Genomic DNA, 12,511 nt, shown 5'->3' on the forward strand with positions numbered 1-12,511 from the left:
CTACACAGTGGATCAATAACAATTACACCTTCTCAAAAACATGACACATAGCAGGATTGGGTTGACATTTCACTTAGGCCAACATTGATCTCAGTGCATCTGATTCCAGTCCTAAATTCAAGTCAGGCTTGAGTCTAGCTGGAATAAACACACAGTTAAAAACAAAAAAGGAAACCAGCTGCTTGTGCCTTGGCTCAGAAGTAAACAGCACATCCATCTGTGCATCCCCCACCTCCAATCCACTATTCTTCCTGTTGCTACTAGTGATTCTAAAGTTGATCAAAGACTATTTTTTTATATGAATTACTCACCGTGACATCAATGTTGATAATATCTCCATCCTGAAGAGGTCGACTGAAACATAAACAGAAAAAAAAAATAATGGTGACAGACAGTTCCCAACAAAGGGAATATAAGAATAAACACCTAATGACACATACATAAAAATCAAGGGGTAGATATTTTGTGATGGAGGAAGGCAGAAGCAAACAGAATAACCATTTTTAATGTTCAGCTCTGACTATTTAGAGAACAAGTATAGCTGAATATAAAATAATGAGAAACAACCACCAGAAAAACATATCAACACCTGAAAAATCTACCATTATATTTATTCTTTTTCTCTCACTAGGGTTCATATTTTACTTTGTGAGTAGCTGAATGTATTGAGAATATAAAAAAATCCCACATAAATTCAAATATATTTATTCCTTAGCCTATACTTATTTTTCTGGATAAACAAAAAATCAGACCATACTGTTTTTTTTTTTTTTTCTCCTCACACACACTAAATTCAAAATGCAATATGCTATTTTTCTTTAAGTGTCTGGAAAAACAGGATTTTTTTTTTTTTTCATATTTCACATATATTTCTGTAACAGCTATCAGAATCACAGGGTAACATGTCCTACATCTACAACACGTTTAAGTACGACATTTAGTTAAGCTGAAGTACATTCAATATTAAATACAAATTACTAATTCCAGTTTAACATTTTAATTTCCAGTTGTAAAATGTACATTATTGAGGAAATACCTGTCAGGAATACCATGACATACCACGTTGTTTACAGAAGTACAAACAGATTTTGGAAAACCTCCATAGCCCAGAGGTGATGGATAGGCATTCTGTCTGATTATTTCATGATGAACAATGGAATCTATTTCTTCAGTTGTCATGCCAACCTAAAATATCAAACATAACATCCTGTTAAAAAAGCAAAGAGAGTTTCTCATATTTACTGAATGTGATTGCAGCCAAGCTTCAATGAAATATTGGGTGTTTCAAATATGCTGCTTTGATACAAAACACTATACTGCCTGATATACTTTATTGATATATGGATGTTGGTTTTTTTTCTGAAAAACCCTCCAAAATACAGATTTTAAATAAAGCATGCAGTAGAAATAAGCACTCAAAGGTTCCCAGAAAACCTAAAATCCTGTCTACTTCCTTTCTGTTCTCTTTTCCACATCTACTTTCTCAAAGACACCAATTTCCTATGTCATCATTTCAGTAGCTACTAAAGAAATGTCTTGTTTCAATGCTTTCAGTCCCTTAAAACACAACATTACTTTCCCCTTTTATTTGTAAAAGAAAGGATATTAAGTCTTGTAATTACCCAGTACATTCACCATAATGTATTTAAGCATTTTAAGAAACTGTTTTCCTAAAATTTAGGTATTCCTAAATTTTATAAAACATTGAAATATTGAGACGCAAATTTTAAGGATATTTTACTTAGAGTTGCCATAGCCTGGATGATCATAATGAATCTACAAGTGCTGACCCATTATTTTTAGAAATCTTCATTTTTATGCTTGATGTCTTCTAGATTCATCTTTTCCACAAGATTTTACATATTAAAAAACCCCTCTCATAAATCAGTCAGCCATTTTCTGGGTATCCATGGAGTGCAAAGTGCACATGTTTAAAATAATATTATTCTTGCTTTTCTTTTTCTTTTGGATCAACTCTGGAATGTTTAGAGCTGAAATTTGGTAGAGAAACCTCTCTAACTGAGAAGTACTTTTGAGGGTTCCTCTGTAAATTAATTTTGCTTTGAATGAGTTTCGAGCCTTTGAAAATCATACTTTGTAACGAGACAAGTATCATTCTTGGCACACTGAAGGAAATGTCACAGTGGCTGTGATTTTGAAGTACCATGTGGAATACAGGTAGGCTGTGGTGCAGGAGACAGTTAAATATTGAAATACTGTGTGGCCATGCACAGCCAATACAGGAGAGTGCACTTGTGTACTGTGCTGAGGATGAAACCACGTCTGTTTACTCAGCTGAATTTTTCTCAGCACAGAAACGTTGTTGGGCAGGTGAGGAGCAATGAATGTGGGTTCAAGACCAGGATTTGGGATTACTGCACATGCCCCTGTTTTGCCGCTGCAGCCTTGGCAGGCTCTCTGGATTGGATATGGCAGCGGCTGGCTCTGGATAAATACAGGTTTGTTGCTCCTGCCTCTGCTCAAACATCTTCATCTTTAGCCCACAGACAAACTGAACAGCTGTGTACCTGACCAGCTGCTGCCTACAGCTTCTCTGCTCAAGCAATTTGATGTGGTTTTTGGATACTCAGCAGACAGATCTCTGGTCTCTGCATGGCTTACACTCTGTGCAAAGTTCTGCTTTTAACAGTATGTGCTTTACTTTTAAAGATACTTTTGCTAGCTGGGCAAGTTAGGGGTGGCACCTGCTGTGCCCCTAATCCTTTACTCGGAACAGGGCAATTCAACAGTATAGAATAAAGTATTTTCATGTCATAGAATCTGTGGTTTTATTCCCAAATCTGTAACTCAAACTCAGGAAAGCTATCATATATAACACTGTATCATAATTTGAAATCCCACAGGTGGTAATGGCAACATCAAAACCACGTTCAAACTCTATCTCTCTGTATCCATGGATTATAATGCACCTTTGTTATATTGGGGGATCTTGACTACCACTAGCTAAAGCACAGGCAAGAGCCAGGTTGGAGGACTGCATGCAAGCTGGGTTCAGCAAGATAACAGGAACAGGTGGAGGGATGGGACTCTTCATGTAAAACAGGAATGTAGTGTTTAGCATATGAGATTAGGCTAAAAGAGCTTGGTTTGTTCAGGCTGGTGCACAGCTCTATTCCTGCATGAAGGGGAAGATTCACAGAAAGGCAGGAAGCTGTTTAAATTAAAGAGCAGTGCTGGCACAAGAACAGATGGGCATAAAGCGACCACATGCAGCAACAAGCTGGAAAGCAAAAGATGCTCACTGTCAATAAGGGAAGGATTTGGAGCATCCTCCCAGTGAATGGAGTCTTGAACAAACACTTAATCATGTAAAACAGAGCTCACCACCAGTCTGTGACTGACCTGGACCATGGTCTTAGCATTGCAACACCAAATACCAGCTCTCTCCCAGTACACAGGTCCTGGTTATGTAATTATTACTTTATACACCTTTTTGTTCCAAAACATTCATTATACATATGTAGTATTTTGCTTTATGTATGATTTGGCACATATTATGAACTGCATCATAAAGTACACCATACTGCATACATGTGTATTTACACTTGATAACAACCAAAGAGTATTTGTGAAAAATTGCTCTCATTCAAAACCCACATTGCACTCTGATCCTTTGGAAACATGTATATGCCTTCAACTTTAAATGAGTAAGTTTTATTGTGCTGAAAAAACAATTGAACATTAAAAAGTTAAACATGCACAAAGCTATGTAAGATGAAAGCTTCAGGCAATTTTGTTATTTGCTATTCCAGCTCTGGAACTATACCTTTGTGAAAGAGTGATGATAGCTGAAAGAAAAATCCCCTTTTAAGTCAATGGCATTGACCTACAGTCCCCATCTATCTCTGCATCTCATACCTACTCAACCCATTTCACCTTATCCAATATGCTATTACATGAAATACCAAGGCAAGGCTAAAAAAGCATTTCTTCATCTGCAAAACCTGGTAGTGGGCTCCTCCCTCTATATTTTTTCTTGGGAGGTATCCTAAAAAGCATACTCTAGGAACATTTCTGGAAATCATGAAGCTTTACTATCAATGCACTCTGGAAAATTGTGTAGAATTTGGCAGCTGTTTATTCCAGCGGCAGCTCTACGAGTTGTATTGGATCCCACAGGACTGTGAGGGCTGAAGGATGGACAGGAATGGAGAAGGCAGACCAAGTGTGGACTTGTACCCATGCAGAGCTGGAAAGCATGACATATGAGGTAGATGGGCCATGAAATGAAAGGAAAAAATGTAGCATGTGCCTTAGGAGAAGCTCACATGATTTGACACAATCTGAAGAGAGGGAGATGACAAACACAGAGATATTACACCAGAGCCAGTAACTATGCACTACATAGGTCCAAAGCACAGAAATAATTAAACTGGCATATCATGAACTGAATAAAAAGTTAACAAATCCTTATTTTTTCAGGATCAAACTTAAAGTTGGATGCACATAATAGGAAAGTTAAAAGAACAAAAAAGTAGGAACAAAACCCAAATAAGTGAAAACATAAAAATCACCCAAGCTGTTTTGGGACTTCTGTAATTGTTACCTTTAAGCCCTTTCCAGCCAGAAGCAGGACATGACGGGCCAACTGACAAGCCTGACGAAGCCCTTGAATCTGATCTTCATTCTTAATTTCTATGTCGTCTCCCCAGTCTGGTACAATGCCTGTCGTCACATAGTCTGGCTTCTTTATGTGCTTGGAGAAAAAGGATTGAAAATGAAGATCAGAAAACTGAGCATGACAATGGGATCATTTTCTCAGATATTGCCTCCTGCTTCATGGCAGCTTGCCCTTTCTGTCGTGGTATCGACCTTCCTAAGCCATCAGGGCAAACCCTCAAGGCTGCCTCAGTATTTCTTCCACTGCCCTTTTGAACTTAACATTGCCTGTTACTACTGACTTACACAGTCTGTTAGCCTTCCAGTGCTGAAACCCAGATACTGCAGCTGACTTCCAGCACAGACAGTCTCAAGTTAAGAAACTGGGAGAAAGACTTTAAAACTCTTCATTTTCTTTTGCAAAGAGGGGCGCTTTCTACAAAAGGCATCTAAACACCGGAAGTGATGGGACAAACATACAGAATTAGTCTCAGAATTAAACCTGATCAAATCCTGTGTTTCTCATTCAAACAAAACTCCTGTTGAAAAATCCATGAGACTGCTTTTTGACTAAGAATCTTAGGATTTAACTGATTTTAATTTAGAGGCTTTTACACATTAATCTAGTTCATATGCTGTGCCTAAATTTGTCCATCTACAACACTGCATAAAGGTATCCCAATTTGCTATGTCAAGGGAAGTGTAATAAACCTCATTTTTTCCACACAAGAACTTCTCAGCCCTTGTAAGAGGTGAAATTTAATATCTGATTTTTTAAAATCCACAAACAACTTTTTAAAACATGAAAGTTAATAAGAACAGTAATGCCTTGCACAGAGTTGGAAATGAACTTTCTCTCAGAGGATCTTGAGCTGTTTCCCTGGTTGTGGAAGAATCCCTTTGCCCATGACAGCCAGGCTGATTTTCTGCCATGCTGGCCACAGGGTGAGTTTTGCACTGACTTTACAAAATACAGTCAAGCTGGCAGGCAGAAAACAAAGTAGGCATTTTGGCTGCACACAAACCAACCATACAGCAACATGGGTGTAGGAGTAACAGAGTGGGGCAACTGACAAACTCTATTGGGACTTTAAACAGGAAGACTACTGTTACTGTTCAGGTATTTTATGACTAATCTGATAAAAACTATGAAATTATCTTCAGCAAACTTATGTCAACAGAATTTCAGTTTCCCATTTTTTTAAATTAATGCCATAACAACTGTAACAACATTCTACTGCAGTAGTTTGGGCCTTAGTAAAAAAAACTAAAACCAACCAAAACAATGCCATTTGTTAGATTAGCAACTCCATACACAGCATCACCCTCACTTTCCCCTTGGGGGGCACTCACCTATTAACTGAGACATGATCCTACTGACCTCTAAGAACTGTGAAGGGAGAAGCCCAAAGCAGAGTACATACAAATATCCATGTGGACAGTTTCACACCAACATCTTAAAAAACACTTCAATGTTAAAAATAACTTCAATGTGATTTCTGCAATACTCTGAATAAAAAAAAAAACTTTGCCCTCAACCTTTCAAAGTTAATAGATGTGGACTGATTTTTATATGTCTCAGAACTCTGATCTGGGAAGCCAACTTTTCATTATGACAACATATTTCTTCCTCTTTATCCTAAAAAGAAGCATCTAAATATGGAAAATAAAGTTTTTTAATTCTGTGATTTTAAGCTTTTGAAAATATATAAAGCATGTAACCCTATGTTCTCCCTGCACACAACCTCTTAGGGCTTAGAGCCCTACTTCCATCATTCTTCTCTGTTTTCCTATCTAATAACTTTTTAGTATATCTGGCCCATAGAAATGCCCTATATTTGGAATAAGAAATCTCTATTAAAATGAGAAACAAAACTGTAAAAAGTACTAATGTACATCCGGTGGAGCACTGTTTAGAAAGAGTAAAGGAAAAGATACTAAACAGTTAATCTGTATGCTGTAATTAAACAGAGAAAAAAAAGAAACTGAAAAAAAGGAAACAAGAAGTGAAGCACATGTTAAATTTGCATTTGCATCAAAAAGTCCCTTTTGGCTTTAAAGTAAATAAAACCAAAAATATATGTTGCAAGGAATAAGAACACTCAGGCACAAAAAAGACAAGTTTAAAATGTGCAGCAGGGTTGTGGGACAGCTACCAGCAGGTATTGTATGTTCTCTTTCTGACATAACCAACGTATAAAATCATCAGCAAAATACAAGCATTTTTATAATTAGCTTGCTAGAGATTTATACAGAAGGGGACTCAGATGATCATGAATTATTCCTACTGATGTCTGGTAAGACAGTCTACCATTGCTCCAAACAAGAATCTGGACCCAGAATTGTTGACAGATGATTACAATACTCACATTTATTCTCCTATAACTAAACAAGCCCCAGGTTTGAACTCCCTCATAGCTAAATACATCACTGTGTTTAACATGGAAGACAGCTGGACATCAGCTCTCCTATTTCAAATACCAGAACAAGCAACAGGACAGTGATCCCCAGCTGTTGGACAACAAATACACTTGATCATGACTGCAATCAAATTCTAGACTGGCTGAAGAACAGATTAGGTAACAGAAATTGCAGTACCTTAGGAACTTGGTGAGCTGGAGAAACCACGGCTGGCCAAACTATACTATAAGCAGCATTTCTTTGTCCCTGAAAGAAGAAGCATCTTTGCTGATGATTGCTTGAGTGTCTGTGCAGGTAGTTATGATTGCACAAAGAAAAGATTATATGGCAGCCAGTCACAGAACCTGTTAAAAGATAAATTTAAAAATATTAACATTTTTTCCTACCTCCACACTACAAAATGGAAAATATGCAAAAAGAAGGGCATAATGTAAAATAAAGCACAGAACTCATGTCGTTGCCGAGGGTAATTCAAATCTTGTACTGTTTAAGAAAAAGCAGAAAGAACAAGAAGATATGAGAACAAGAAACTTCCCAAACAATATTTTGAAGCTTTATAAAATATCAAATCTGTTTTGGTTTGATGCATTAAAAAGCAGTGTGGGTAAATTCCCCACAGTTTACAGACAGGAGTGATGTTCTAACTAGCCTCTGCTTGGAGCAATTTGCACTGTTCAAGGCTTGGCAAAGCAGTTAATAAGACACAATAGCAAGAAAAGAGAAGACAAAAAAAAAAAAAAAGAAGACAATGTTATTTCATACAATATTTTCAGCTGTATTTTTGCAGAATTGGTCACAGATTTGAGCATAACAAAGGTAATGTTGCTCTTTGTCTTGTTGCTCAAGACACAAAGAATAGTTCATTTTGTTCAGGGGGCAACAGAAGAAACTTCAGGAGATATTTTTAATCTTGGCCACAAGTAATTGAAGGGATTAAAGGTGCAATTTATTTGGAGTATTTCAATCAGATTTCCATTTAATTCACATGGGAATTTGGGACGAAAGTTTCATAGCTCAAACTTGGTTGTTGGGCAACTATGATAATGACACATTTTTCCTGCGCAAAACAAGAAAAAAGGAAAAAAAGAAAAAAGGAAAAAATGGAAAAGAAAGGGCAATTGAGGCCCAAAGGCTCTCAGAGACATCAAAACCAAAATAATTCACCACAAAAGACAATGCTAGCATCAAAACCAGGAAATTCAAAAGGATTATTGACACTGCCCGATTACATTACAATTACACACAGTGTGTATTTCCACTACTCAAATGTTCTACAATATAAACAGGGCTCTTTTCTGAAACATAAGTTTAACACAACAGTTGATCTGCTTCTGAAAAATGTCATTATGTATACAAATACAAGAGCAACCTTGTGGCAAGTAATCCAGATGTATAATTATTCTTCAGTAAAAAGTTTTTGTTTAAACAAAAGTAACTAAACATTTTTATATCACAGAAATTAAGAAATTAATCCCCTGCGTATTTTGTAACTATGCAAAAATGTTTATTTCCAGAAGAGTTTCTTTCACATCTTTCATGTTTTTTATTCCATTGCACCTTCCTTCCTTTCTTTTGGATGCATTTATCATGTTCAGATGCAGAAATTATCCTTCCACATGTGCAATCTTTCAAAGACAGCTCTTTTACAGTACTCTATGACATACAGAAGATTTGAGTTATGCACTGTTTTGGAGCCCCAAACCCGACTGAAATAGTTTAATCGGGTTTGCATTAGAAATGTTTCTGATTGTCTCTTTGCACTGATCAGGGTTACATCTAGGTAGCAATATCTGAAAAGTTAAAACCTAGGTGTAGAAACTTTTACTCAAGCTGATTTTATTATGTTTTTTTTGTTTGGTTGGTTTTTTGTTTTGTCATTGGAGTTTTTTTTTGCGGTGGTGGTGGGTTTTTTGTTTGTTTTGTTTGGGTTTTTACTTTGGTGTGTTTATTTGTTTGACTTGTTGATAAATAACAAAGTGAAGCTGAAGGGTGAGATTCACCTCAAGCTCCCAGTATAACCTAAGTACCCAATGGAAGCTGCCTCCTTCAAAACAGAAGAAAGTGTCTCCAAGGAAGTGGAGCTGCCCAGTTAACAGAGGGCTGGATTGATGTGGCAGTCCATTAACTAGAATTTGAACAGCAGACTCATAATCTACTTTCCTAGAGTCTCCTTCACAAGAAAAAAAAATCATTGTCCAATTAACAAAAACAACCTAAATATACAGAAAACCCCAGAAAGTCACCTAAACTGCAACTGTAAGCATGTCCGGAGAACCCAAAGCATCCTACAAACTCCCTGTCTGGTTTATTCTCATTTCTGGAATTTGGAAGCACAGAATCTGCTGAGGCAGCAACTTTTGGGCCATCAGAAGTAGCAATCAGTCTGACAGTGTAAGCCAAGTTGCCTTTTTTACAAAGTGCAGTTGAAGTACCTTGCTTTTAGCACAGCTAAAGGTACTGCAAATATATCAAAATCCCACACTCACTGATGTGGTTAGCTAAAGTCCACATGGATATCAATATGTGAACGTGCATTTTAAATGCTCTCCTTGATGCCCAGAATGCTCCCTGGGCACTTGTTGATTGTGTCACAATTTAACTGGGGAAGAATAGGTGCAATTGTGCTTGTCATTTATTCCCAATGCGCCCCCCCAACTCCACACTCTTAATACATTAAACCATATCCATGGGTGCATGTCTGTTGGCTAGCTCACATTCAGAAGGGATACCTTTTTATTCAGAATAAAATTTTTACCTCTATTCTCCCAAAGATACACTGCAAGTGTTGTCACAAAATAACAGGATAATAAGGTACTGTAGCCTGTTGTTATTCTACTAACTACTCATTATAAAACAGATGCATACAAAACTATCTACTACTTGAACAGATGAAATGAGACAAGCAAATAAGTATCACCATTCTAAAATACAATTCCTAAATTATATTACAATAATTATAAACACAGGACAACTAAACCTTTATTTGAAATATAAAAAATTATAAGATAAAACATTCTACTACAATGTAAAAATAAAATTAAATAAAATGGCATTAAAATACAATGAAGTTACTAGTCTATAATGAAAATCTGGACTCCATCCACACACTTCCTTCCTTAAGAAGGCCTTCTAATGCCTCCACAGTGCCTTTTATTTTTCAAGCTCCATATTCCCAGCTAATTTGATATAGCAACATCATCAATCACCTGAGACAGGAACAACTGTCTGTATTCTCCAAGTCTGGCTCAGAGATTCCCTCCTCCCCACCCCTTACACCCATCAAAGCTTTTCTCAGTGCCTTTATTTACTTCTGCAAGAGTGATGCTCAGGCACATCTTTTTGTTAAGCTTTCTGTGTATACTAATTACTGTAAGACAGTTCATACACGTGGCATTTATGCATCTTCCAGCAGAAACTGCAGCCACGGGAGAGCATGGCGTGTGAAGCTGGCTGGGCTGGTAACAGAGCAGCACAACCAGGATACAAAGTTGACCCTTTATGTGTTTATTCAGTACCCCAACAGCAAGGCTACGTCACCTGCCACGAGCAGTAGAATATTTGCTGTCAGCTGCACTAAGGAGAATGATCAGCAGCGTCACTGAATCCCATCAGCATCGAGCACAGCAAATCCCTGCCAAGTGCTCCGGGAGCCGCCAGTGAATCCCCTGTGCAATCCGTGTGCCGCTGGGCTCCTCAGCACACCTTCCAGACCTTCCTCTGCATGAACACTATAAATATGCACTGTGAGCTCTTCTGAATTACCAGATGAATTTATCTTGTGTGGAAATTACATTTCTTTTCTTTTTAAACGAGTCAGTCAGAGCGGCTGAATATTGCATTCAAGAATTATGATGGGTGGGAGCATTTTTAAATGACTGATTTTGCAGCACAGTGTGCCCTATATTTATTAGCCTTTTACTCTAGGGCTATTTTAATTGTTATCTGTTCATGCATGTTACACTATATAATGAAATGCTCTCATTTCACTCCTAGAGTGGAGAGTTTTTTATGTGTATCTCTATTAATGACCCTTAATTAAGTTGATTTTAGTAATTTAAATGTGATTTTCCTCTGGTCAAGAAGTATTTTTAACGGGAGATGTTGAAAATGAACTCTCACATAAGCCCTTTTCTAATGCTTCCTGTTTAACAGTTACAGCAATTTATCAAGCTATGTTTCCAATTAATGAAGTGTGGGGTAGCTGGGCAAAAAACTGCTAATTTACATGATTCATCAAATGTGATTGTTAGCAACCATTTTTTGGTATTTATTCATGAAAGATTTCAATTTTCCAAGCAATTAACAAAAATATTACCAATGGATAAACTTCATGACAGTTCTGAGTTACAATAAATACAAGGGTGCATCTTAAAAGAGACAAGAAACAAATTAACATATTTTAAAATAATTTAGTCATAGTATCAACAGAAGCAGAGTACCAAAATTATTTAGGATTACAAGAATTAACATTCAAAACTATTTAGGAAATAAAATCAACTTGCTCTTGATAAAGTTAACATCAAAAGCATTGTTCTGAGAACTCTTCTCAAATTATGTGATTTAATCTTTCTTTTTAAACTGAAAAAAAGAATGACTGTGGTGATTTTCTTAATATATATTCATTTGGAGGTAAAACACTACAGATCTTTCATTTGGCTTGTCAGGTAATTTTAATACTCTAGTATAATTTAGGTTCTTGTGCAAATACTCATTTTGCTGAAACTTCTGAGGACTAAAGCTTAAAATGAGGTATTAAAAATCACTAAGGGGAACAATATGTGGAATCCAGCCAATGCAACTAGGTAAGAATACATAGCTTCTTACTGCTAATTACCAAATGTTCCCATTTTTCAATCCAAAATAATGGCTGTGGTTTGAAAGACCTTTACTGGTAATTGTAACTCTAACTGTCTAATAAAACACTGACTTTGTAACCCCCCTGTTGCAAAGGTATGTCCAAGCTTCAAAAATAGGATGGGAAAGATTAAAGGTTCTTTCCAGCTCTGTGTAACCTGTGTAGCAGAAGACCAGCTCACATTTCACATGCAATAACCTGCGCATTTGCTAAAAAAAGGAAAAAGAAAGAAAAAAGGAAAAAACCTCCAAGAACAACATAGGGAAATGCCTGAGGCAGAAGTTGAAACTGATTGGGCAAAGTAGAAGGACAAGAGCCCTTGAAATTAAACAAAAGCAAATTCATTCTGTTGACAGATGTTGATTACATCAAAGCCATGAAAGAACTTTTTTTTTGTTTCTCTTTTTTTTCCCCTTTTTTGCAACTAATACCTTCACATTTTTGTACATTATGGATATAACGTATCTTAATCAACATAATCCAACACATGATAATTCTCAAATTTGGTAAAATTATATTATAAGAAGGTCTTAATGACAGGCTTCTCCAAACAAGAGTGTATTCACATGGCCATGTCTGCATACCCGTGCTGGTCACGCCATCATCAGCCCCTTA

At 36.7% G+C, this 12,511-nt stretch overlaps 1 protein-coding gene across 3 annotated transcripts in view; it reads right to left on the reverse strand.

The window, feature by feature from the left end:
- The window catches only part of METAP1D (methionyl aminopeptidase type 1D, mitochondrial), a 44,021-nt gene that overhangs the window by 14,607 nt on the left and 16,903 nt on the right, over positions 1-12,511 (reverse strand). For all 3 annotated transcript variants that reach the window (XM_064434444.1, XM_064434445.1, XM_064434446.1), the window contains 4 exons: positions 7,219-7,385; positions 4,568-4,717; positions 1,037-1,185; positions 312-354 (listed from right to left, as the gene is read on the reverse strand). In XM_064434444.1, the coding sequence (XP_064290514.1) occupies positions 312-354; positions 1,037-1,185; positions 4,568-4,717; positions 7,219-7,385 (509 nt within the window). The remainder of the gene's footprint in view (positions 1-311; positions 355-1,036; positions 1,186-4,567; positions 4,718-7,218; positions 7,386-12,511) is intronic.

This window comes from Passer domesticus, chromosome 10 (genome assembly GCF_036417665.1).
Source record: "Passer domesticus isolate bPasDom1 chromosome 10, bPasDom1.hap1, whole genome shotgun sequence".
NCBI lineage: Eukaryota > Metazoa > Chordata > Aves > Passeriformes > Passeridae > Passer > Passer domesticus.